Below are 27,843 nucleotides of genomic sequence, written 5' to 3'. Positions count from 1 at the left end.
TTGATGTCTTACAGTCAGCTACCTCTTATGTCCCAGTGCCACGTGGCCACATAGCAAATCTACAAGATATGGGCATGCACAACCTTGCAAGTTTCTAGTTACCATACTTGTCACAGGTGCATAGGCCTGTTCCAATGACCTTCACTTTTGCATAGACCAGCAACAGTTGTGTTTCTTTTCTCGGTTAGTGCTCTATGTTTTGTGCACGTTGACTCTTATGTTTGTTTTAAGAAACTATTAGACTTCTGACGCCGCTTTGTTTATTGCGCTGTACTTACCAGGTAAGTCAACACTCTCTAGTGGCACTATCATGACCTCATACTGACTACAACTGAAATGAAAGGTGCTGTGAAGTGTCATTGGGTTCTATTTCTAACTTAAAGCACCGCAAAAAGCACAAAGCCCAAAGGGGGAGAAGCGAAATACACAGCGCTGAAGGCATGTCTCATCTCCCTTGACGTGACATGTTTTTGCACTACTATTAGAAATAGATTAAAACAAAACAGCTGAACTCTAAATCCTCTTAATATCTGCGATACTATCATATTCTTTTAAACCTATCTATTAATGACGTGCATTGCCTTCACAAGCGGGAAAATCATTATAGCCAGTTCACGCACTCCTTCAGCAAGCGAATCTATTGCGGGCAATGTCATCATTTGTGCTGGTCTCAGAGGTGTTCCTACGATTACTAATACTCCTTTGAGTTCTGATTGAAGCCGATACAATACTGTGAAAAAACGCTAGACTCTGCAAAACTGCTGCGATCTACACTTTGTGCCTTTGCTTTTCCTTCTACTTGTTTCGAAAGCAATGAAATTTCACAAGAGTTTTCTGGCTCTTCATGATTTGTGCAGACTGTTACGACACTCCATAACACTTCCAGCTTTCTGCGAATACGAAGAAAGCTGTGCCATTACTGAAAGCGAAAGAATATTGCGCACGAAGTGTGTTTGACTGACCTAACACGTCTCTGTAGGCTGCCTGCAATTTCGCCTCTCACTGCCAGGAGAGTAAGGCAGTGTTGCTGCCACAGTTGCAAACTTGAGCTTGGGTTCCCTCTTGTGTGCTTTGTGTTGAAGCAGCCGCAACGAAAGTGCTTTGAGTGCTTTTTGAAAGTGACTTAATATAAGAGGCCTAACCTTGTCACCAGTTTACCGTCACACAATAACCTCATATTATAATGAACATGTAATTGATTTCTACAAGGCCCTCGATAGTGAAGCGCACGGAAAAGTAGGACAGGTGAACCCCACTGCACAGTGACGAGCACGCATCGTGCGCTGCTCCGAACCATCGGCCAAGACATCATTTCTGCCACGCAGATCTTTGGAGAATCTTAATCTGAACTTAGAATCACTTGACATTTGCCAGTAAACTGGTCTAGCAACCTGTTTCACTTTATGTGGTTAATTCGCGCTGGTCGTCAGGCACACGTCCTGTCATCTGTACTTTCAATGCATTATGTACTTGAAGGATTTGCCGGGACTGCTATAAGTCATCATAAAAATGCGTGCCACAGCATACAAAGTGGCGCATTATCGGGGCTCTCCTGTATTTGGAGGATTTTTGCGGAAAAATGCTAGTCCCTTCTAAGGGTCATACCCTGTCAGTATCGCGCAAAAAAAGTGCGGCCCTTTATTGAGTATATACTGTATTTACTGCAAAATTTAATTTGCCAAGCACAAAATTTTAGTGATGATAATAAGCTTATATATCTCAAAACAAAAAATGCACAGAAAAAAACAAAGTAAGCAAAATTTTTCATAATATAGCAATAAAACATGCTGCAAAAGCTAACATTGTCGCTCGGAAGGTCTTTGAGCGGTAAATGTTTGTGTCAGTCCATATGATCAACGTGCCATGCAGCAAAACGCCACTCCAAGGTGAATGCTTGGTTTTCTTGCACTCTCTCCTGAGAGAGTGCAAACTATCATGGCCAAATGATGCAGATAGCCTGGAAGTATGAAATATGGCATTGTAAACATTAGGAAACTAATTGAACTAAGTGCGAAAGCGAAATTTCTTTCGTGTGAACCGTCGCCAATGTTGTGTGTTCGTTTCTTTGATCCCAGCTGTCAGAACTGTTCAATTCTGGTAACATGGGATCATCAATGGACTTGCTGTTGCTGTCCAAGTCAGAACCACCTGTCGATGATGCAGCAGAATCGCGAGATGTGCTATGGTATTTTGGTGATGGGCCTGCGTGAACTGTCATGGCTTTGGGCGATCATGCCACAGCATCATCTGCTCAGCAAGTTAAAAATTGCACTATGTTGAACGCAGATCAAGCTGCATAAAACCTGAAACTTTAGTCACTAATTCATCTACAAGGTCACATGACATGCCCGGCACCGCTGCAGCAGCTTTAACATAGGCTTTCATATATTTGATCACAGGTAATCGATGCTCTCTCGGCGTGGTCGGGAAAGAGTAAATTAATGTCTCTACAGGCATTGCTTTAGTGTAGACGATCAGGCCCGGATGCCTGTTGGTTGTTATCAGTCGTGGTATCAGTTCTGAGTCAGCAACAGCAACGATTCTGATGTAAATCTTCCCAAAGTTTTACAGTTTTACGCCAAAGCTCTGTCTTGAGGAATTCCTCCCACATTCTTGCTGCTAGGAGGGGGCATATAACAGATTTGATACATTTATGACTGTTTATCACTTGTGTTTCCATGTCTAGCATGAGAAGCAAATATGCTGAGTGATGAACAGGAAAGTTGACGCCTGCAGTTGATATTTTAAAGATTAAAAATTTAATTTTTTTTTTTTTTCATTTAAGCTGATTGCATTGTCTACTGCTTTTTCAAGCATCCATTATAGTTATAATGTTTATGGGGATAACAATGCATGTAGAGTGGTCATGGCTTTACAGCCTGAACATCTGTTATTAACGGACGGCTGTGTTGCATCTTAACTTAAATTTTGTGCGTCATTCGGACACTGTTTCATGAGCTATGAAGTCTTCTGAGCACAATCTGCAGCAGGTGACAGTTTTCTCTGAAATTGCTAGCAAATGACAATTCCCTGCACATTTGAATGTATTCTGTTCAATTTTCTTTCTTCCTTGACATGATGGCTGGTAAACACCTGCAGGTGGTGCACTGACGTCTGCCAAGTCGGTCGTCTCATCTCTGTGGTCCCACTTCAGCCCACCAACACCGTCATCATCTGCAGAGTCAGTTCCTCCAGTGTTGCCCAAAGAACAGAGTGTTGAATCAGTGTCAAGCCATAAGGAATGACCGATGTGCACCCTTCCCCTTGTCTTTTAAGCACCGAAAGTAGTATTTATTTTAAGACACTTGCCAGCTTTGGATTGAATGCATGTCACATGTTCGCTCTTAGCCAGCTGCTTCTACTCTGTGCTCCCTTTTAAAGCTTTGCACCCTTGTGTACAGTGTGTGGGGAGGGGCTTTAGTGCCTCCCAGCCCACAGATGACATGCATTTCTCTGACTCCAAGTGCGCACAAGGCTGTGCAAGAAAGCACTGCTGGCATCCATTATGCTTGCGCAATCACACACTCCTGTATTCTCTGTCTGTGCATCATATGGTTTCATGATCTGAGGCTTTGGATCTCATCAAAGCAATGTCGTCCACATGTTGATAGGCTGGCCTACTGACATACAAGCTGATGCTCTGTGCATTTCCTTTTATTTCATTTTTCATGTCTGGTGGTTTTGTGAAGCCCGAAAAATCAGTCCACAGCTGCTTTTGCAGTTGAGAGCAGGCAGTCGATTGTATATGCTAGTTATATTTTATTACTAATGCCGTCGCCCTGCGTTTTATTCATTCAGCTGGTGTTGTGCTGTCTTTTGTTTCACTTTCTTAAAAATTCATGTGTGGTGCCTGCCATGCTGTGGGCTAGAAGTTATTGGTAATTACTCAATACAAATAGAATTGCAGTTAATTTTAGGCACCACTCATGCGTACTGCTCTGTGATGCTGTATTTAACACATATAGTAAAGTGCTATGACTTCTTTAATCTTTTCATAGGAGACCAGGAAGAAACATGCTGCATTACATCACTAAAATGTGCTAGGGTAACTTCCTTTGTTTTTCGTCTCTCCTGGTGGAATGTTGAAGTAAGCTACAAATTCTGACCTTCTCATGACGCAATATTTGTGTCTACTTTTTAAAATTTGTGATGAGAAATTGTGTCAAGTACCAGTAAATCTGCAGAAAATCGTATTATTAGGCATCTAATGGCTTACTTTTGACTGTGTGTCCACTTTGACAGTCATTTCCTCTAAAGGAATAGAGACACCAAACCTTTTATAATGTGTTATTGCTCTGGATTGATGCATTACTAAACATAGGTCACCATGTGGAATAAATACTTTGTAATTAATTTTTTTTTCCCCTCTGTAGTTTCAGTTTTGGTTTCAGTTGCCAGACGATGGTTGCGGTATCTTAAGTGAGAATGAGATGATGTGAGGCATACAAAAACTGCAAGATAACCGCTGCTTTGTCGTTTTAGTTCATTCAAACGGTTCTGCTAAACTACTCCAAAAACCGAAATAGCAGTAAGTGAACGAACAGCTGTTTTGTTGCAGTTTTTGTGTACCTCACGGGATCTGGTGCTCACTTGCGACATTGCAACCATCTTTCAACTGCTGAAACTGAAACCTCAGCTGCATGGAAGAATAAATTCAGTTATAATTTAGGTACTGTGCTTAGGTGAATTGTGATGATTGATGTTTACTAATGCCTTACGCATCGTTTGAAAGAAAATTTTGGTATCTACCCGTTTAGCAGAAGCAGTGGTTCTTAGTATATATTTTTTTTTTCTCTCATATAATATCTTGTTGCTCTATGTATGGTAGGGTATTTTTGACACAAGAGGGTCTCAGGTTGACAGCTAAGTTATAAAATGTGATAAGTTTTGTCTAGTCTGAAATCCATCATGTGATATGCACAATATTGCATAAATGTAAGCAGCCATGCTTGGCTTAAGCACCAGAATGCACTTGCACAGGCCTTTGCCTTTTGTTTTTGCTTTGTGAATTGTCTGCTTTTCGCTGCTGTATTGAGCTGTGGCTTTGGCCAGCAGTACCCTCTACTGTGTTGCTGTTGCCATATGGATCACAGTTCTGCTATTATGTCTAATATAATGGTCTACTGCTGATTGGATCACTGCTGTTGTTTTTGTTGATAGGTCTCGCTCATTTAAATTTGAACTCCTATCGTATTTGAAAAGAATTATAATAAAAACAGATTACTTGCTTGCAAGGCTTGACTGATTTTTCTTTTTTCATGATGTTCTCTGAGCTCAATAGTATGTATATCTGCCATCAGAAGTTTATGGAAGAGGACTGAGTGAAAAATATTTTATTTCTTTGCCTCTAAGGCACATTGCTTGCAATTTAATGGCAAATTGTGTACTTGGCAAAATCAAAATCAGGCTGCATATATTGATTTATTCCAGTATAAATGGTATGGTGATGGTGAAATTAAATATTTTTGCTAATATTGCCTTGCAAATGCAAGGTGTGTGTAGCAGGGCGAGGACGCCATCAAAAGGAAGCGGATATGTGCTCACTGAGCATAAGCGAACATTTGACTGTAGGTGTACATAAAGCACTTTGCATGCTTCATGTCTCTCATGCGGAGGATGTTATTTGCGATAAATTGCATTTAAAGTGAGTTACTGCCTTATTATATTCAGTAATACTGACATCCAAAGTTTGCTTATCTTCCCTGTTATATACTTCATTTATTTACTTATAAAACAACTCTTAGCTGTACACGCCTTGTTTGCAGTAAAATTAATCTAGAGCCCTCCATAGCAGTGTCTCTAAGAGCCCAAGTGCAGCTTTTTTTTTCTTTATTGTTTTTCTTTCTACAGAAAGAGGCAGCCGAGACAAAAGGCTGAAAAGCCTGACGAGGCCTTGGCACCCTAACAGTTTGACAGAGAAGACGGGTGAAATAATAGAAGCAAAACATACATCACAGCACAATTAGTACATTCATGTGTATAAATGTACACACGCAAGAGCTGCCGGAACACAAACTATACAGCGAGAGTCAAATGACCAACATAACCACAATTATACAGTATTGTGCGTTTTTATCGTAAAGACTTTCAAAATTTTTCTTACCTCAACCGCTGGCTCGTTTGCAGTGAAACTGCACACAGAGCTTGCGTATTATGGTAACTTTTGTATTGTAGCAAGTTTTACAATGGTACTTACTTAGTTGAGCCGTGCATCATGCAAAAACATAGTCGTCTGCGTAGAGCGTCTGCATAGGTTTCGGTGAACCAAAACCCGCAAACGCAGTTTTTTTGCTGAAGGGCGACAGTGGCGCCATCTGTTTTCTGCAGTGAAAAGCGTCACGAGGTTTGTTGTGACACAGCACCCACAATCACCCATAATGCCAATGTTATATCCCCCGATATGAGTTCATATGGCTGAATAGTTCGATACACTAACTCATATCAACTTTTAGACCATTAGTTCAAAAAGCTCGACTGTGCAACAGGCTGATTTTATGTGGTGCTGATGTTGAGGCCCAGCTTCAGTGTACTAGTTCTGAATCTGGTCGGTCTTCTATACCTTATGCCAGTCTTTTGGATTAGCACAAGTTGAAAGGCCGAGAACAAATTTTTTGTTATGACAGTGGGTGTACAGCAAGCGATTGTAGAGTTCAAAAAGGTTGTATATAATTTGACATATTTTTTTGTGCAATATAATTTGTTTGACAGCATCCTGAATCTAATTCAACTGAGAACAATAACATTAGAGCCTGGGTGCATTGATGCAATGAGATTTGTAGGCTTTTGTAGCACCTAGGCTTATCAGGAAAACATATGCCAATCCGAAAGTCATGACCACTTTCAACTAGATTTACTGTATGCTTGCAGCTTGGTGGAGTGTGGTATTGTATCACTAAAATGTGCAGAATTTAACAAGAGCAGAAAAAGATTCATGTGCTATTGCGGGCACTTGATGGCAACTTGCATCCAAGCCTTGGTTTTCTATGACCAGATAATTCGCATACTTCAGGTGCTGTTGCACCATACTTGCAGTTACTGCTGAAACCACTTTATGCAGAAGCAAGTCGTAGACAAGAAAAATATCTAAACAGTGTCTGGAGTTCTTGCAGTTTGTTCTACAATATGAGACTAAAAAACGTAGCCGGGCTAGTTCGTGCACATTTAGAAGCTTGTGAAGATTTACACTAACTTTACAGCACAAAAATGAACACTGGGCAAATGCATATCATGTTCTAGTGCCGTCCAGTCATGTAAACCTTCATAGCTTTGAAAAATTAGTCCAGTTTCGGTTTATGGGGTTTAACGTCCCAAAGCGACTCAGGCTATGAGGGACGCCGTAGTGAAGGGCTCCGGAAATTTCGACCACCTGGGGTTCTTTATATGACATCGCACTGTACACGGGCCTTTAGACTTTCGCCTCCATCGAAATTCGACCACCGCAACCGGGATCGAATCCGCGTCTTTCGGGTCAGCAACCGAGCACCATAACCACTGAGCCACCGCGGCGGACTGAAAAATTAGTGATAACATTTTCAGTTACGCAGTAGAAGCAATGGCAGCTAAAACTTTTGTTGTCTCTACTGCTTCAATTCATTGGATTCAAAGCTTTTTTTTTTTAAAACTCCAGCAGAACCTATTTTATACACTGCAGAAATGTCACCCATTATCACATCATTCCCTTAAAAATATGTAGGAGCAGCTGTATCAGTAGTGATTAACTCATATATTTTAAACATGACTTTTTGAATGTGAGCTCACACTTGTATACACCACGCCCAGGTTGGGTGTTGCAGAGAACTCCTCAGAGAAAAAGGACAAGCTTATTAGCAGAGTTTTTTTAATTCAACAAACAACACCACCAGGGCCAAGCTCTGCCAGTCACCGTATTCCCCTCATCATCCGCACTGTTTGCACTAGCTGATTAGGCTTCCCCACCGCGACAGCTGCAAACTTTTCAGGTGGACTTTTGAGAAGGGCAGCCAGATGCTGAAGGCTCTCCAGTGGTGGTAAGCCAAGGTCATCCAGCACATTGCACAGGTAGCTGATGTCTGTGGCCAGCTGTGCCGATGCCTGCCGCGTCAGCCTTTCAATCTGCATCACTGTGTCAATGTATGTGTACATGGTGGCCTGGGCAACACAGCCCAGGAGGTAGTCTGCAACATGGTCAGTACTGATACCCTCAATGACATGAGGAAGGTTGCTGTGCTGCAGTGCAGTTGAGAGGGCTTCGTTCTCCTCAACAATGAAGGGCTCAATGTGTTGAGGTATGGTCAGCAGGTACTGGCCGATCTGCGTGATGTACTCCATGGGTGAAATGCTGAATGCTGGCAGGTCTGTTGTGAGGACACCCTCTGGATTCTCAAGAGACCACACTTTCAGGGAAGGCACACCACTGAAGTGACGCTGCACTTCGGCAAACACAGTGTCGAAGGTGAACTTGGTGAACTCCGCACAGAGCTTTGCAATGGCCCGCATGCTCTCAGGGAATGCGACAAAGTCGTCGAGGTGCACTTGTGTGGCAAAGTCCCTCAAGTTTCGCTGCATAACAGATGATAACAGCAGCGCCACATGGTCGTTTAGAATGTTGTCTTTCTTGTCATCTGATCCATCAATGGGGCTTTTTTGAACACGGAGTTGTTTCAGTGCAGTCTTGATGTTTGCAGTTATGCTCCGGTCAAAAGCACCAAGTTGAATCGAGATGTCACCAGCTGTTTGCATGCACTTGAGGGCATACTGAAACATTGTCCAGCTGTCCAGTTCGTCTTGCTTTGAAGCAGACTTCAACTGCACCAAAACAGCTTGGCAGCGTTCAAAGTAGCTACGGAAAAGTGCTTTTATGGATTTCAGCAGCTCTGCATACGAACATCCATGAAGAAAGTTGCTGCAACGCTTTTCTGCCTCTCTGGCCAGTCCGAACACCTTGACAACAGAGTCTGACAGCAAGGTTACGGAATCCCGTATGTCGTCACTTTGTGTTGGTACAAGTGACAGTTCCCCCAGCAAACACTTTTCCTCTAATTTGTCATAGTTTTCAAGGTGCATGTGAAACATCGAAAACACGGATTTCATGAGAGCGACGACGTGCGGACTAGACATTAGGTCAGAATTAGCAGTCGCTATCGAATGACCGAGGCTTTTGCAAAGCTGTTCGGAAACTTGAAGCACTTCAGTTAGGTAAACTGTCGAGCCGTTCTGCTGCTTCATAGCGGCTTCCAGGCAAAACTGCAAGCTAGGGTCGAGATTTGAGATTGCATCAACGACGACATCGGAGAGTATGAATACCGCTGGCGGGTCGGGAAAAACTTGGTTGCACCATGTCACCTGAGAGTGCCACGAAGCAACAAGAATGTCATAGAAATTATTGAGCCACTCGAGAAACGTGTCGTCGGTTTCATTTTCAACGATTTTGCGCCACGCGTCAACAAGCCTATTTCTGTGGCAGTTGTGGTAATACTTGAGCAGCTGCGGCATCCTTCGTATGTCAGAAAAGATCCGCACATAGGACTTCGCGGCCTCGATGGACTGCGTGGTAAACGCCCGAACCAAGAGTGGGCTGAGCATGGCCTCCAGCTGGTTCTTGAGCGATTCCAGCTTTTGCAAGCGCTGCTCATAATCAGGAACGTCCACAAGTATCTCGAGACTTGTCTGCAGGCCCACTAGCCGCTCGGTGATCGCCTGCACGTCACCACTCTGGAAGACCTGGTCGACATCAGCTGAAAGAGTCGTCCAGTTGTCGGCTTCCCTTAGTGCCTTATTGGCGTCCAACATCCGCAGCTTGATCGTGTCCAGCTCAAGAAGCGTTTTCATTGACGTGGAAGAGTCTTGCTCTACCTTTGCGATGTCCTTTTGCACGGCAGCCATCTGCAGCTTTAGCAGCGCTGCTTCCTGCTGCATCGTCTCGACCTCACGAAGCACTCTTGGCAGGTTCTGCTGAACTTGCTGGGCGGTTTCCTCGAGAGCACTGTTCATCTCTTGGATGAACAGCTGAAGCTTGAATGCCACTTCGGACGCGTATGCTTCCTTGTTTTCTTGAGCCTCCGGGGCTCGAAATGTATTGTTGATCCATTCTTTCGCGTCGAAGTTCTCATTTGAGAACGCCGAGAGGTTCATTCTCTACGTGCACAAATTCTACGCCAAGTTTTGTTTACAACTCGCACAACACGGCCAACGCAAACGAAGGCCACACCGACAACAGAGCCGCCCATATGAGCCAACAACCTTTTCCAGAGCGTGTATAGAGGTCGCTCCCCACGCGACTAAAATAATGCAACTTTATAGTGTGCAGAGGCAAACTTTCTAGAAGAGCACACTTTCTACAGCGTAGTACGCTAAAGCGTTGCTAAAGCCAGCCTTGCACCTTTACTTACGCAGCAACAACGACTTCCATGCTGAGAACTATTTTTTACGAAGCAGACACCAAACCGGTTCCGGCATTTTGCGGGCTCTTGCGCACTCTATTTCCGGCGCCGCTACTGTATTCATTCGCCCAATGGAAACTTGCTGTCATGGCGTCTTGCGGATAGTTCGTAAGAATTGATGCACTGGGTTGAGTTGAGTTGAGAGCATTTATTGTCGTGTGTTGCGCGCACTATGAATCACAGTGACGTGAGCGTGTAAATGCTTATGTCATAGTGCAGTGGACGCATTGAACTGTATTTGACAGTGGAGCTTTCGAAACCAAGTCCTCGGTGGCCGCCGGGCGATCGCGTATATTTTGTTAGGCTTATCGGTTACCGCATCTTCACGTTTTCTTTCGCGTCGCATCGATTCCGCTCCCTGTCAAGGTGCAAGAACAGTCCGGGCGGCCTTCACCGCAGTGCCCGAATTGTGAATTGACGCCTCGGCGCAACAGTTGTCCACGAGCAGAGGCATCGTGGGATCGCGGGGTGCTCAGTAGGAGTGACTGACTCTCCAGGTGAAATCTGTTGGGTCGCTCAGGTGGGCCTGTGTCTGTGCCGACGCTCCCTTGCAAATGACCTCTGGAACCTAGGGGCACGCGTTCGTCGATGCGTCTACGCGACACTTAACACCGACATGGCGTTCAATGAGGTGAGTCCAGTGCTTTTGGTTTCTCTCCATTTTTCCTTCATACCACTGAACGCGCTGTCCGGTTGTTCGTCCTGTCGCGTTGACGCGCTTGCAAACGTTGCCAGCGAATTCCTCCGCTCTGCTTAGCCATGTAGAGTTGCTCAATCGCGTGGCGCGCTGCGTCGTAAATACTAATGGTAAGGACAGTTTCACAGCGAGCCTCCGCGATAACCGGAAAGCGCACTTTCTGAGCAGGCGAGCGCCGATTTATCGCTGCAGCGCGCCGGTGCCGCGTCGCACCTGTGCGCTCGTTCTCTTCCGATGACACCGTTCGTACCCTGCGTGCTCAGTACGCGGCTAAGCTTTGCTTAGTGCGGGAGGAAGGTCACGCATGCTTTCTCAACTGTGATGGCGTTTATTTGTAACTATGCGGGGTGAGACGTTTGCGGAAATCTGAGGTGCGCATGCGGTTTTCGACAGCCTTGTAAATTTCTTGGTGTCAGAAATGGCAGCGTTGAACACCGGTAGGCACTTATAATCGCTGGTGGCTCACGGTGTGAAGATTTAGGAGTAGGCGTGGTTTTTTACCTACTTGCCGGGCATCCTCTGGAGTGACAGTAATCGAAGGCGAGCGCTTCTGTCGTACTCTCACTTTCGGTTAGTGTGGCTGGCCTTGTGCATTGAACAGCATTACACCTGGGTGGACGGCAGCTCAACAGGAGCCTTCATGTACTCAGCCATCAGCATTGCGAGGTGCGCAAGCATGTCACGAATTAAGCATTATGCTGGGCCATAGGTGACAGCCTTTGCAATTCTATTTCGATAGCGATCACTTCAAACGTGGTTTCGGCCTCGGAAGCAGGGGTCCTTGAGAGCATTCCTTAATTGCAGGAGGGAACAAACGTGGTACATGCGTAATATGGTGAACGATAACTTTCCACTTTTCCAGATAGCTTTCTAGATAGCTTTCCAGTCTTTTAATAAACTGAACTCTGCTTGTATTCGAAGCATCCTATTTTTGCATGGTCTTTACATAGGGACACACTGAACATTACAGAATCAGTTACATGGCCTCCTGTCGATAGAAGCACGACATTGCTAGCTGGCAGCAAACAATCTCATCCTACATCACACAGCTCATCACAACAGTGGAATACTAGTTTAGTACTGGCTATCTCCTGGCTGCGAGCTACCATTGGTCAACATCATCCATGCTGCCATAAAGCATTCCTAACTTAGTTCTCTCACTGGACAACTGCCTCTTTGAGACCCTTTGTGCTTGTTTATCACTGAAAAAATTGTTGTCACTGTTCACTTCAAGAGGTCATGTTCCTTGACAGGCCATTGACCTAGTGACCTTGTCTTGGCTACCACCACTTGGGTGTCAGTTTTGTAACATGAAAACAACAGCAGCAGCTTTGTGCCATGTTGCAGGAGTTTTTTTACTGTTGTACAATATTTCAGCTACCATGATGATCTTTGCATGCGAACTTTCAGTCTCCAGAACTAGTTGCTTCTTGTTGTAGCCCCACCTAAACTTGGAGTTGTCTTTTTGCAAAAGATTAGGAATGGTGAGAAAACCTTGGAAGTGCCAGGGAAGTTCAGGAAATTAGCGGTGAATGTATTCGGAAAGATAGTATAAAACTAATTATAACCACTTTGATATAATGCAGCACATAGTGAGGTTCGCTGGAATACTTGTGAGATGCACGTTAAAGAATTCCGGGTGGTCGAAATTTCTGGAGCCCTTCACTACAGCATCCCTCATAGCCTGAGTCGCTTTGGGACATTAAACCCCCATAAAGCAAAGTAAAGCAATGGTCACTTTATGGAGCTAAATAACTTTATTTACTCTGGCACACTTGAGTAAGGCTGTTAATACTCCCCTTGGCAGGAATTCAGCAGTTAAGTTCTAGGGAAGAATAATGTTGAGGAAAACCAGGGATGGGAGAGAAACCAGGGGCAGATTTACATAGCTGGTGGGGTTCTCAAGCTTATCAAGACATTTTCACAATAAAGCATGTTCACTGTTCTGCCTTCCATAGCTCGTTCTTCCAAAATTTTGGCCTTGATAGGTATTAAAGAGAAAGGTTGTTGAGCATTGTCTTGAACTTAACAGTGAAGTCTTTGTGGCGACAGTGTTTTTCTGTTTGGGAACTGTCATTTCACCTTCAGGGTCAAACTGGAAAGGACACGTTTTGCCACAACGGATAATTTTTTAGAAAGCTTTTGGTCCAACCTCAAGACTGTCAATGTGAATATCTTTTGCAGCTCTTTGGTGTGATAACCTTAGGAGCTATTTTGGCTTGAACTCCCTTTGTATTCACAGCCATGTGCATAGTCGCCAAACCAGTAGCGTTGTCAACGTCCATGGCTGTGATTCAAACACTGAGTTGACAGTATTTTGCACGGTTTGTTTTCTGCCACTTTCTGTTATTTGTTCTTGAAGCACTGTGTGTTGTTAGTGCATATTAAAGAATTTAAAGGTGGTCTATATTAATCCAGAGCCTTCCAGTACAGTGTCTCTCATAGCCCATGGTTCGCTTCGGGATGTTAATCCTTCCTCAGAATTTTTTGCTCTTGATGTGGTAGGCCATCCAAAGGCATTCGCTACTTTGCATAAAATAATGTGTGCTGGATGCGGAGTTTGTCCTGTAAAGCTTGGTAGTCATTTGAAAAGACTCCGATAGTGTTTTATTGAATTGAACTAGAAGTCACAAATTGACACATTGCTCAACATTTAATCACTTTGAGGGGGGACAGCAGGCAACACTACTTCAAACTACCACTGGCAATCAGTTGAACAGCCAGGAGTGCTAATGCTCGTCATGTATATGAGGCAGGCTCAATGTGACGAGTCGGATGTGCAGTCCTTTTCAGCCTTCTACTTTTGAAGGGTCCCGTCACTTAGTTGTACTCATTGTTAGTGAATACTTGTATTGATACGTGGTGGCAAGCCAAGGAACCGAGCGACATGATGACCGATGAAATGATTTTAATTGCTGCGGGCCTAGCACGGGCGCTCCGTCCCGCGCCACAGCCCGCTTCTTCGTCATCTGCTTCGTAACATTACCCAGGGCCACCGAGCGATCGTCCCGATCGATTACGTGAATTCTGAAGCATGAGCTGACGTTGAGGATGGTCAGAAAGGATAGAAGAAGATGAAAGGCTTGCAACCACGATGGATGAGATGGTCTGATGAAGAGTTGTCCCCGGAGCTTCAGGGCCAGCGGTCAGTCGCCCAGAGCCGAAGGTCAAGGTTTATAGACTCGCCGTGCAGCTTGGGCGGGGGTGCTGTCATGGTTCTTGTCATCGTCGGGTCATAACGGGTCTGGTCCTGGTCGCCGTGTCTTATGTTCGGGGCTGGGGACAAGGCGGGGGGGGGGGCAAAGCGGCTTGTCAGTTCTGGTCAAGTAGAGCTGGGGCGAGCCGGACGGCGGAGTTCATGTCCCCTAGGCTGATGACCAAGGCGAGCAGAAGGCGGCGGTGCTCCAGGGACCAGGATGACGATGTGCCCCGCACCTCACACCAAATGATACGTGGTGGCAAGCCAAGGAATTGAACGACATGACGGCCAATGAAATATGATTTTAATGGCTGCGGGCCTAGCACGAGCGCTCCGTCCCGCACCACAGCTCGCTTCTTCGTCATCTGCTTCGTAACAATATTTGTTGAACTATCCTGTCTAATGGCCGTTCAGTATAGCTGAATGGGAAAATCATAAAGAAGCCAGGACATCTGAAAGGTATATTATAGGAGATGTCCCCATTTCATAGCCCATATATTTCTTTGTTAGCACATGCTTAAGTACAGAGGATTTGTTCATTTCAGCAGGAGGGCATTGAACAGTCGGGTTGGTGTAATTCAGAACAGCCTTGTCTGTGTGCCCTTTTCCTTCATAGTTTCACTCAAAGTGAATTGCTACCAACTACTCCAGCCGACCATTTTACCAGTCTGCACATCCTTTTCTTTGTGGTTTTGGCTGTCCTTGTGCTGTTCCACCCAGAATTGAGTGCTGAGCGCAGTTTGTTTTAATGTAGGCCCAATGTAAGTTTGACCTCAGAACAGCTTTTTATTAGAAGCATATTTGTGAGTTATGCATATTTATAGATTTCATTGTACAAGTAAAATATTTGTGCACAATGGGAGGAGTGATCTTTTGTTTTGTTTGAATCATGACTGGTTGCTTTTTGTGTGGCATTCAAATGGTCTTCAAGGGACCAACAGCTGAACTTTAATTAAGGACCCAGTTTTTTCGGTGCTTAATAAACATGGTGTTGAGGGTGCTCAATTACACAATAGTTTTGTTACAAATGCTGTAGAAGATTTTTGGTGAGAATTTTTCAATCGGTGGATGTGCCTGTTTTTATGTGTCCTAATGCAAGAAGCGATGATCAGCCAGCGCAATGGCAATTATATGGCTGGGAAAGTATAGCCTAGCGTCCATTTAAGTTTTCACTCCTAAAGCTGTTAGGACACATTATTTTTATTGGATGGGGATTAAATTCAAAACACCGTGGTGCCGGCCAGTGCACAAAGCACTTCATTGCAGATTCAAAGGGACCACAGTTTTTTATCGAGCAGCGCACTGGAGACACATAAGCTAAAATCAGATATGACGAACGCTTTCAAAAACAAAAAACTGTGTGCTTAAAAGGTGTGTAGCCACATTGCAGGAAAAAAAAATTTATAGTGGATAAAAACAGAAAATTAGTTATCTTAAGAAGGACGTTGTTTTATCCTAATCAAAAACATATGAAAATGTTTTTAATGTATGTTTATTTCAAAAAGTGTACTTGACATACATCTGACGCCAGCAGTCATAACTTGTTTGGCTCATTGCAAGTCAGATTGCTTTTGCTGTTATCCGCATGAAGACAGGAGCTGTATAGTGAGCCAAAATCGCTTTGGTGTCATCACTTGCCATTCTGTTCAGTGAAATGACCAAAAACAATGGTTTTCATACAGGCATCATTTGAGAAAAATTGTAACAGTAAGAAAAAAAAATTGCACCATTTTAGTTATTGTGGTTAATTGCACAGCTAGATATATAAGAAATACGCGTACAAAGTTTCAGTAAAAAATCTTGTACAGGGATAAAGCTGGTATTTCTCACATAGAAGGAATGGCAAAGAAGTCAGTTTTGAGAAAAACGAAAAAATTAGAGATCACTGCAGCGACCCGCATTGGGAGAATGCTAAAGCATTGACGCCTCCTCGCCACTCGTTGCCTCTATAATTTCCTTTTCGTTTTTTAATCAATTTAACTGCTGAATCAGCATAATTATCATATGCTTTAATTAAAGGTTGATTTATTTACTCTATTTAGCTATTTAGCTCAATCAACCATTTTGGTTTTTCAAATTTGATGCCGTGGTTGCTTTCCCGTCCGCTTACTATACGCCGCCCTGCCTATTCAACCATCCAATGGTTTTATGCGTTTCATATTGCAATCACTCAGCTCAGCCCTTGGGCGCGGCCGGGCAGCCACCAAACCACGTGACGTGGCGTCACGACAGCCCGAGGAAAAGCTGGGCCCCAACTCGCGCGGTCGCGCGCGGCCGCAGCCACCACCTGACTCCCGCTGCTCCCGCTAGGGGCGCTGCGCTGGCGCGTGACGTCACGGAGGAAAAGCTGCTGAGAAAATCGAGTGCTGCCAAAAAGACCGCGCAATATGCAACGCATTCTTGGCTTAACCAAACTAAGCCTGGGCATCTTTTTTTTTTTGCTGATAATTAATGAAGTAATTAGTCTATGTGAATTAAACTTCTTGCTCGATTAATTATCACTCATCAAATACATTTCAATTCATTTCAAACTTTATTTTCACTCCTTTGCCCGTTTTTCCACTACTTTGCCTTCTACGGCTGTTTTCCTGTCCATTCACTATATAGACGTCCGCGCTGTTTCAATGTTTTTTTTCGTCATTTTTGGCTCTAAATTATTAACTAATCATCCTATTGACATAATTTTTGTTGCACAGCATCCTCACACCGTGCTCTATCAATCACAACCATTCGTTCGATGCTACCTCTGCTGAGAACGTTACAACTGCTGTGGGCACGTTTTGGTGACAGGACCCTGCCGACATAGCCGAGAACTACTTTCCCATTGAAAAGGAATAACTAAAAATGCCATAGACCAATCAGTGGGACAGTTAAAATCCACCATATTTAAAGCTCAGCTCCTCCTCAGTCTTTCTTTTCCTTTATTTTGCTTATTTGGCAGCTCACTTTTTCTCGTGTTTTTTGTAGCATCAGTAGATCAAAAGGAAGGTTTCCAAATATGCTGTGGTCACCTGTCGGGCAATGTTTCTGTGTGTACAGACCAGGTTTGATCCCACTGTTCTTCAAAACATCTAGCGTACCTCTGTTTCATTCATTTCTTTTTTTTTTCATCTTTTAATTTGAAGATCTTTTCATTTCCGCGATAATCTCGTGATGCACTTTGGTCAGTTGTCAGAACCTTTAAAATTCAAGTCAGGTATAACACTAGCTTCTGCACATGCCCAAATATAGATCGTACAATAATGACAATTAGGGGAGGCCCCCTTGGAAGCTACATTTAATTTAAATGATTAAATGCAAACCAAATGAAACCATGAATTAAATGAATAAATTCACAGTATCTTCTAATTCCAGTACCCAAGTCACTTAGAACTGGCATTGCATGTTTTTCGAACACATTCCACAGACGAAAACTTTGATGATGTGGCTTATGTCAGATTGAGCTTATAATGCTCAGTCTTGCATTGCTGCATTGCACTGCAATGTTCAGTTTGGCAGGTCATCAGTTCCTCTTGCCTGGTCCTTGTTGTCCTGAGGTCATTAAAACTGCCACAATTTGTTTCACCGCTCAGGCAAAATGGTAGCATTGCATGTTTCTTTTTTTTTTGCAATTTGGAATGCTGTGGCATGCAGCTTGAGAAGCATGTGCATCTAGGAGCCTTGTTTGCTGTGACGAAGGGTGATGTCATACATTGTGTGAGGGCTTGTTGACAAACAGCGAGTGGATTCAGATATCTTGGCCTGTCAGGCTATCAAATCAGTCGTATCTCACAGAAATATACTTCCCACTGCCTGTTATAAAAAGTCTGGATTTTCTGCGGCCTTATTGCAACTCATCATTGGCTCTGTCCTGGTAGCGGCTGCAACCTTTTGGTGGAGGTGAAGTGCAAAAGGCGCCCGTGTGGTGTGTGACGACGGTGCTTGTAATAGATCCCAAGGCAGTTGAACTATTCGGGCGCCCTCCACTACGGCACCTCTTTCTCAGTATCCTCACATCATTGTTCGGTTACCCGCTGAGAAAGTGAGACAGTTACTGTGCCTTTTCCTTTCCAAAGAACCTATTTTCTTTTTCCTGTGTGTGATCTTTTCAGTGAAGCTCAGGACTGCCCCTTGTCTATTGCATAGCCATCTGCACCGATATACATAGAGCAGGTGTGCTACCATGGACTGCAGCTTGGCTAAGTCAATTCATGTAGCATCATGACCATTTTTGCATGGTGTATATGCTGTTTAGGCCCGGTAACCTAGTTTGTACTGTTCATTTGCATTGCATTGCATTATTACTAGGGGTGTGCGAATATCAAATTTTTCGAATACGAATCGAGTACGAATACTTAGTTCCGAATATTGAATCGAATATTGAATACTCAAGGAAAGACGCATTTAACCTCTGCAAAATATTTATTTGAGCATCCAAGAACATCACAGTTCAAGAATCAATAAGTAAATGAACACAAAAGGTGTGTGTGGCTGTACAGAAAGTATCGAAGTCTGGAACATTATTCTTAGTAGAGTGGAATTTTCACAGAAAATGGCTAGTACACAGCACTGATTGAATCTAGCATGCCATAAGCACAAAAGCGCGTTGCTGGGATGAACATTAAAGGTTCTTGTGAAGGAAAACCAGCCGCTCCACATGGTCAGGCAGCAGTCGTTCCCTTCTAGCTGAAACGACTTCTCCAGCCACAGATAATTCCCTCTCGTTTGGCACTGAAGTGGCAGGTATTGCGAGGTACTTCGTGCACAGCTTTGACTATACCAGCTTCGCAGGTATAGCCACAAAGAAGCTCACAAGCACAGTCAGCTATGGTATGGCCCAACATTACGCATGGCTCTGGACGCCGCCATGTTGTTATGTGTATGTCGATTGGATTTGCTCACCGCAAAATGTACGCCGGTGCTCGCAATAAACTATTCGGCTAAATACGAATATTCGCATGAGATCGAATAATCGAAACAACACGAATACTGAAATTTCGAATCGAATACGAATAGCAAAAATCTAATATTCGAATTATATTCGAAAATTTCGAATATTCGCACACCCCTAATTATTACAAACATGCCAAGCTGTGAAATGTGACCAATCCTAACATTGGGATTTTGCATTGATGTTGGCATGTTGTGATCACCTAGTGGAAATGGAATGATAGATTTGAAGGGAAAAATTCGAGGGGAAATGTATGCGGTGGCCATGCACTACATGTCTTGCGTCGGACATTCCAAGTAGAAGGTATTTGAAGGGTACAGACGTATGTTGGTTGGATATCTGTCAAAATGTTTGTATAGGCTTGTTTTCTCGCCTTCTTGTCTTGCCTGAGAACTGCTCCGCCTGTCTTCTGAAGCCAGACGGAAAAAGGATAGTACTTTTTCTTTCCTTTTCAAGTTTTGCAGAGAAGTTCTGATCCATCTTGGTCAGAGTCCTTTGTGCGGCAAGCAGTTCCCAGTAGGCCACAAGAACCAGCTGCTGCAGCTGAAACATTGCATTCAGCTTGCACCTCGAGACAGATTCTCGCATGGTTGCCTTTCCCAACCAGTTGACTTCGGCTCAAGCAATTGGCCAGGTAGCAGCTGTATGATGACAGCTGATACACCAGCCAATTGCACGGGCCGAAGGCAATTGGCTGAGAATGGCAATCATGAGAGAATCCGGCCCCTGGTCACAATGAGGGTGTTTTCTTGTAATGTGTGCATACCTCCTTCCAATTTGGCGCTCTTGCAGTCATAAGCATCCGTAACCGCAGTATCCCTGTGTTGCTGCTGCCATGAGCTCATCTTTACCGCCGGCTGAAACAGCATGCACATCACTTACATCATTGAGGATGTCATAAACATTGGCCTGTATCTTCACTGCAGCATATGTAATGCAGCCTCGCACCTTGATGAAAATAGCGGGCAGGTGAAGTGCGGTTGCTTATAAAAACCACATGTGTGCACGCACACAAACATACCACCTACGTTTGCATCTGTGTGCAGTAGAGCTATTACATTTATTAATGTGAAGGCATTTCTAGGCTATGTCAGCGCGGTCGTGTCACCAAAACGTGTCCGCAGCAGTTGACATTCTCAGAAGAGGTAGCATCAAACGAGTGGTTGTAATCGAAAGAGGATAATGTGAGGATGCTGCACAAAAAAAATGTCAATAGGATGACTAGTTAATTAATTAGAGCCAAAAATGACGAAAAAACGTCGAAATAGCGCAGACGTCTATATAGTGAATGGACGAGAAAGCAGCCATGGACGGCAAAATAGTGGGAAAATAGGCAAAGGAGTGAAAATAAAGTATTTGATGAGTGATAATTAATTGAACAAAAAAGTTTAATTCACATAGCTTAATTACTTGATTAATTATCAGCAAAAACCATTGGATGGTTGAATAGGCAGGATGGCGATATCATTAGGTGGATGGGAAAGCAACCACGGCGCCAAATTTGAAAAACCAAAATGGTTGATTGAGATAAAAGAAGGTGTAATCAGAGGGAATAAATTGATCTTTAATTAAAGAATAAGATAATTACGCCAATTCAGTCGCTAAATTATAGCAAACAAGCAAATGATAAAAAGGGGCGACGAATCCCGAGGAGGCGTCAGTGGGGAGGGTGAGGTGTCTGGAAGCTTCCTGCAGCAAGAGCCGTGCGCACGGCTTTGTGTGGGTGCCTGTGGTGCTGTCGGTGTGGTGTGCCGTAACCGAGAACTCTTGCTCTCTTCCTGTTTGCCAACAAGTACGTGGGGCCGTGTGCACCCGCGTGCCCTCAGAGATTGAGCGTGCCTGTTTCGGCGACCACGGAGGCCATTAATGCTCAGTCTTTCGGATAAGTGCGCCAGCGCCCCTGCTCATCCGCGATGACAGCGGCGGTGAACGGCACCTCCTCGCCCGGCCTCTCTCGCGCCGTAGTGCGTGCCCACGAGCCGTTTGTTTTCGCCGTCAATGAGTACTGTGATGTGCTCTCTTCGCCACGCTATGCTCCACCACTTTTTTTTTTTTCCCCCGTTTTCCTCCGACCTGCACACGCGCGTACGCTTTCGTCGTCTCCCTCTTTCACACGCACGCTGCCCTCAGAGCTGTGGCGTGTAACGGTCGCTTAGCGCCGAAAACGAGTCGGCAGGGCCGAAAAGAGAACTGGTTCGCGGAAAGCGCCCTGAGCGGCGAACCCTTTGGGGTAATTCGTTTTTTCGGCTCCGTGGCCGCGAGCGGGACGTCCCGCGCCGGCGGTGCTCCCTTCGAGCCATAGCGCACGCCGCTATGCTTGGCTCTGCCAGCGCATAGACCGGTGCTTTTCTCAACTTCCTCGAGGATCCCCATCAGCGCACTTCGTCAGTCGGCATGCCCTCCCTTTTTGTTGTCTTGGGCGCCGCTTTACCCACCGCTGCGGCGGCCAAGTTTCGAATTTGGAGGCGAAATGCGAAAGACGCCCGTGTGCTGTGCGATGTCAGTGCACGTTAAACAGCCCCTGTTGTCTAACTAGAATAGACGGTGCATCGGGACCCCCGCGTGACCCCAGCGGCGTCACTAGTAGTGGCCCGCCGCTTTGGAAATTCTTCGATCCCAGCGCCGTTGGCGCCTCCAGAAGCGGTAGAATCCCTATACTATCACCTAGGCATTCAAAATTGTCTCATTTTTCGTTCACATGTTTCACGAGCGGTCACATTTTTTTCGCTAAGCCATTGCCAGACCACGTAGCGAAGTGGCTGCGTAACCGAAAATAAATATTTCGTCGTTTTATGTACCGGACACGCGACCCGACGCAAATTACTAATTCTCTTCGCAGACGTGGACGTCCGCCAGTGGCGCAGAGCAACAAAAAAATGCAGTTAGAACAGTCCGAGAGACAAATCAATAAGAGGTAAAGCAAGCAAAAAAGAAACGCTCTTTAGAAGGTTATGGCAGCAGCTTTTATTGCCCGGTTCTAGATGGCGCCGCCATCTGTAAGCCCCAGCAAAGTGGTCCTTGTGACTAGTCACTTTCTGAAGTGGTGTTTCACAGCTCGCGTGATTAGCCGCATTACAAAGAATCACCAAGGAATGCGAGAAGAAGACACTCTTCGGCTAGTGCAAATACTGCTACTTAGCCGAATCACATACGGACTACCGTTTCACGCGCTAATAAAGGGAGAGGAGCAGCAAATTGACACCATCATAAGAGGGGTATACAAGACGGTCCTTAACCTTCCTAAGAACACCTCGACGGAGCGTCTGACCGCCCTATTAATCTTCAACGCATTTACTGGACTGGAAGAAGCCATCCGCCCTTGCTGGACGAGCTCTCCTACGCCGAGTAGGCGCAGCTGCGGACATCCTCGCACTGGATGGTCAATCCCCCTTAGAAAAACAACACAGGAAATACATCAGCGTGGCTCCGATAGCGAAACATATGCTTAAAGACGTTCACACAGGCATCGTGTATCTTACCTACGGCGACGCCTAGCCAATTCCGCGAACGTGGTTTATGTGGACGCTGCAGCATAACCGCACCACGATAAGTACGCAATTGCGGCAGTGGACCACCGCTTCTCCACTCTGTTCGCTGCTTCTGTAAGAGCCGAAACACCAGCGGCGGCGGAGGCCACCGACGTGGCTGCTGCCATTGGGCATTACGAGTCCCAAGGCCAAAGCGCTCTTGTGGTAACAGACTCACAACACGCGTGTCGAAACTTCCCGAGAGGCTGAGTTCCCAAGCGCGTCAGCCGGCTCATGGGCACTACGCCGCTCGCCAAGCACCACCAAATCACCTGGACCCCAGGCCACGAGGGACTGGAGGGAAACGAGAGGGCACATGCTCCCCGCTGTTACCCCTCTACCTTCCAGGTGTAACGAACGCCTCGAGTTTGTGCATCTTCAGAGGAAAAAACTCCCCCCCCCCCCCCCCCATCTCATAGGAAATTAGGCACCCCAGAATGCCGTCTCTTGGCGGCAGATACAGACGAACACATTTCCAAATCTCCATAGACTGCATCTCATACACCCAACATTATACACCGGCACATGTCCCTGGTGCCAGGCCCGTCCTACACTCTTCCACATTTCGTGGGGATGTTGGGCCGAACCAAACACTTTACAGACGGAAAACACGTCTTTCAATTGGTGGGAGGCGCTGCTGACCAGCGATAACCTGGAGGATCAACGGGCCCTCTTACAACAGGTCCGCATGGCAGCTCGCGCGAGCGGAGCCCTGGAATGAGGACCCCACCGATGAGCTCGCACAACTCTCCTTCACTTCAATAAAGTTTTTCCTCCTCCTCATACTGGTATAGATCTTAGAGCTCTGGGGTCAAGCACCCTGATGCGTAATCCCTACTCTTTCTAGTATATTGTACCCAGGAGGTTGGAACTTATCCGTAGCCCTGCAAATACGCATCCACATCTCTGTTCCTTCATTCATCGTCCTTTCCATCGTTCCTTTTTCATCGTCACCCACGGCGCAGTACAGGTTAACGATATTGAGCAAGGCATTCGAGCAATGCCGTACTCTGACAAACAGCGGAAAAACGCTCGTGGTCGAAAATAGTTGGGAGCGCTCCTCTGCGGCGTGCGTCGTGGCCCACACTGGTGCTTTGAACCACCCTAGCGTCGTTTACGTGTACCCGACAGGGCCGAGTTGAGTCATCAGGTCAAAAACTGGCCACTAAAAACCGGCTACTAAACGCGCGCCGAGTCGGGTCGGGTCCAGTCAACTCCGCCGCAAGGGGTAGGTTGACTCAACTCGACCCTGCCCTGATGTGCTTGTAAACGCTGGCGAGTCGAAGAGTCAGGTTAGTAAGAGGGGAGATGATATAAATGCAACCTGTTTTTCGCTTGTGCTGTCGCGCCTTGGTGTCGCTGCAGTTGAACCTGTCTGGACTCGCTAAAATCGACTTCATGTAAACACGCAGTTGTCGAGTCGGGGTGGCCTTGCTCAACCCGACCTCCGACTCGGCCGGACGTTATCGTGTTCATGCAAACAGTGCTCCTTTTAACACCAGCGAGAGTTGGAAGTAACGAGAAATGCGAGTGTTGCAGGCTCGCGTCGTCTCGGCCGCGCGGCCAGTTCGGAGGGCTTCCGAATTTTCGCGTTACTCCGCGCAACTCTTTTCGTTTCTGAAACATGATGACAAAGGGCAGCTTCGCCAAAGAGCGCCGTGGCACAAGGTGTTTATTCGGTGCAAGGTGTGGTTGAAGGCCCATCCATATTCCAAGCATTTCGCCGCCTGATAGGCCGAGAGCACCAGGCCAGGGAAACGCTTGTGGTCACTGGAAAACAGGTGGGTGCTGGGGATGGGACAGCGCACCTCCCTCTCTGGAGCATGCGCAGATCATTAGGTCACCGCTGCGGCAGATCGTTTCTGAAACTCTGCTTGCCACCGTGCTTTGGAGGCGCCAGCTTCTTGACGGTTCACGCTCTGAGCCTTGCGGCCGGTCATTCTGTGCACAGTGCCATTCGCCATGACACCGACGTTTCAGAAGGGGCAGTAAACTACTGTCGGGTTTTCTACGTTTGTTTGTTCCCACCGCCATGTGATTCCAAGGCTACGATAAGGACATTACGAAACAGTAATTTTCAGGTAATGGGGCGTCCGGCAGTGGAATCAACTCATTGGACCACTATGTCGGTGTAGTTGGGTCGTTGTTTCGCGATTCTGCGGCTTCTGCTGCTGTTGGTGGTGGGGTTGATGATAATGAAGAAGGGACCAAGTCGGCAGCGCCAACCCCCCTGTCTCGTTCGTTTCCCGCTCATTTGAGGATACGTGATGTATTTCGCCATGGTACACGTCTTCCTTCAAGGACTGTGGACACCTCATTTTCTTTGCGTGTTTTCTTCTTTCAAATGATGCGTTAGACATTAGAATACATGGATCACTGTGTGGTATTTGCTTACGACCGCTAGATAATTTATAATTTAATTTATTCTCTCATGCTGTTTCGGTTTCATCAACCGAACGATAGCTGTAACGTGTAGTTGGCCTTTAGGTCGCGTGAATGCTGGAAAAAAACTGCAGTATAAACGCTCATACGTGGTCTTAATTAACTACGACACTTAAACCACCTTCTTCAAGAGCTGGAATGACAACAAACGACGCATCGGCAGTTATTTTACCTGTTTTTTTTTTTTTCGTCCTCACGGGACCTGAAGATCAACTACACCGTTTGGTTGAAACCGGAACAGTGTCCAAAAGAAAGAAATTAATGTGTAAATTGTTTAGCGGTCGTAGCCGAATAGCATATGGTGATCGGTGTATATTATACGCATCATTTGAAAGAAGAAAAACACGCACGCAAAATTTTGGTGTCCGTAGCCCTTTCAGTTTAGAACGAAAATGTTTGGGCGGCGTCGTTTTGCGCGTGGGAAAGTGTGTCCATACGGAATGCCTTTCGGATGGCTCTAAAGCCGCGCATCCCGGTAAAGCGGCAAGGTAAACGCGAACGCAGCCAAGGCGCAAGTCCGCCGAACATCCCTGTCGTGCTGCTGGCATTGCGCGCACATTTCGGGTCTCGGAATGCGACGCCAGAGGATGCGCTGTGGGCTGGCGAACTGGGGACTTCGATGGGCTAGCACGAAATAGCCTGCCCCAGTGCGTCGGCTAACCCTGCTCAGCTCCGACGAGCTTGGCTCCGTTTTCGGCTCTCCGTGAAAAACGAAGTGGCTTGCCGTTCCGTTCGTACTTTGTGCGTGCGTACGTGCGCTTTTCATTGCATACCCACTGTCGCGTGCGCTGTTCGCGTCCGGTCCTGCGCTGATAGTCTCCGCTTCGTGGGCTTTCTCGTGCGGCTCTCGCGCCAACCGTAAATCGCCTCCGGTTGTCCCTTCTAAATTGTGCCGCCATTGTTCGCCCGTTCGCGGAATATGTACCAAATAAAACGTTCACGACTCTGTTGTGCCTGGCTAACGTGCGACGTGTGCGCTGCCATTTTTTTTTCTCCCCCGTTTTTACCGCTTTCCCTCCCTCCCTCCCTACTCGTCCTTGTGTGCACCCGTTGCGTTCGTGAGAGGCCGGGGTGCATCAGATTGCCTCCACGACAAAGACGGCGACGCAGACGACGCTTCCGCCCTCGGTCTCTGTTTAGGCCGTCGTGCAGGTTCGCTTCGGCGGCGCTTTTTTTTTTTTTTTTTGCTCCGCTGTCTCGCGTAGCTGTTGTTTCGTTGCACGTGCAAAGGAAAGCTGCCGAGGAGAGAAGTTTAAAAAGAAAACGATACGGCGCTTCTCCCTTCCTCTCGCTCCGCGCGCGCGATCGCGAGTCTCAATCGCGGCGGCTCATAAACCGGAAAGACCAGCGCGCGTGCCGCTGTCGTTTCGCTGTTGCAGCGCTGCGACTGGCTCGCGCGCGCCGCCCGGTCGTCCCTGGCCTCTGGCTCCGTTTCGCGCGGCGATCGCACTATACCCTTCCGTCGGCGTTGCTCCGCAGCAGTAGCTCCTGCGCGGATTTCAAAAGCCTATGCGCGGAGATGACGCACGCGCGTTGGGTGCGGGAAGTGGAAGCATCGGAATCAGCCGCAGCGGCGTAGTGAGCGCGCACTACGCTTGCTTCTCCTGAGCTGCGCCTCGGGAGAAAGTAGGCAGAGAATTCGTTGCTCCCTGCAGCGTTAAGTCGTGGGCGTATCTCGAAGTGGCGCATCGTGTCAAAGCGAACGGCTTGTTCGCGTTGTCGCCTGGTTCGCGCAATGCACGGCATTTGGAACGCCCGCTTTCGTTCTTTCTTGTACGTTAGCGCGAACGGTACGTGCACTTCTCAAGATGATCCGCCGAGAGGTCGGCCTTTCTATCAGCCACGAGAGAGGAAGTTTGCGAGGGAGCTGTTTGCAAGCTTAGACATACGGGGCGCAGTGGAAAATGTCCAGCACCGACGTTGACCTGAGGCTTCGTTGGCCACTCGGGGGTGATGGCAGCTTGCATCCACCTGAACGTAGCCTTAGTCTGGCTGTTCTCATACGCGTGGACTGGGATTATTGCCTTGTCTCAACGGGTGCTACTCCTTGTCGAGCTTGTGTTAAGGGATAACAATGCGCGCTAGACGAATCCGGTCTCCTTGTCTTATCCTTTACTACAGGTGCCCCTTCGTCGTCCACATATGCCTAGGTCAGCAGTTATTATTGCAGTTATCATCGTACAACCGACGCTGGATAGTTTATACTCGAAGGGAGCCGAAAGTTGGTTCGAATTTTGCGCGGTTCCAGTCTTTTTGGACGAGACTGGAGAGATCTCTTCATACTAACGAGAGCCCATTGTATTATTATTGAATACCCGCTTATTGCGTCAGGACACTTCTATGCGCTTCGCGGTGTGTGCGTCGGCCACGGGATAACGGCAACAGTAGCGGCTTCTGCTGCAGCTTTTTCTTCTTTTTTTTTGACACGTTGCCCGAAAAAGAAGCGAGACGCTCTCCTTGCCACGTAATGAAGTGGGCGGCGGGGAAAAAAAAAAACAGTGCCGAGGAGGAGGAGGAGGAGGATGCCGGGCGAAGGCGGACAGCACTTTCCGCGTTCTTCGGCGGCCCGCTTTCTTTCCGTGCGCCGCCGCCAAACCGCTTTGTTATCTGGCCGTCAACGCGTTGTTGTC

The 27,843-nt window shown here is 46.4% G+C and overlaps 3 protein-coding genes across 3 annotated transcripts in view; 2 read left to right on the top strand and 1 right to left on the bottom strand.

Moving 5' to 3' along the window:
- The window catches only part of LOC149341845 (late secretory pathway protein AVL9 homolog), a 39,907-nt gene extending 34,673 nt beyond the window's left edge, over positions 1-5,234 (top strand). Inside the window, exon 17 of the mRNA XM_089544092.1 lies at positions 3,100-5,234. Within this exon, the coding sequence (XP_089400218.1) occupies positions 3,100-3,245 (146 nt within the window). The 3' untranslated portion in view covers positions 3,246-5,234. The remainder of the gene's footprint in view (positions 1-3,099) is intronic.
- A 2,586-nt stretch (positions 5,235-7,820) lies between these two features.
- Cog7 (conserved oligomeric Golgi complex subunit 7) lies at positions 7,821-10,415 on the bottom strand. The gene has a single exon (XM_089544084.1). It carries the CDS (start codon positions 10,108-10,110, stop codon positions 7,879-7,881), a length of 2,232 nt encoding a protein of 743 aa, XP_089400210.1. The 5' UTR covers positions 10,111-10,415; the 3' UTR covers positions 7,821-7,878.
- Positions 10,416-10,480: 65 nt separating this feature from the next.
- GckIII (Germinal centre kinase III) overlaps positions 10,481-27,843 on the top strand; it is a 124,303-nt gene continuing 106,940 nt past the window's right edge. Inside the window, exon 1 of the mRNA XM_089544089.1 lies at positions 10,481-11,049. Within this exon, the coding sequence (XP_089400215.1) occupies positions 11,035-11,049 (15 nt within the window). The 5' untranslated portion in view covers positions 10,481-11,034. The remainder of the gene's footprint in view (positions 11,050-27,843) is intronic.

This window comes from Amblyomma mixtum, chromosome 5, assembly GCF_055824585.1.
Source record: "Amblyomma mixtum isolate Tamu chromosome 5, ASM5582458v1, whole genome shotgun sequence".
Taxonomy (NCBI): domain Eukaryota; kingdom Metazoa; phylum Arthropoda; class Arachnida; order Ixodida; family Ixodidae; genus Amblyomma; species Amblyomma mixtum.
Note: the sequence above shows the minus strand (reverse complement) of the source record. Positions and strands in the feature narration are given on the sequence as shown.

Excerpts from the sequence above, each read along its gene's own strand:
- Cog7 (XM_089544084.1), bottom strand. The coding sequence starts at position 10,110 with ATGAACCTCTCGGCGTTCTCAAATGAGAACTTCGACGCGAAAGAATGG.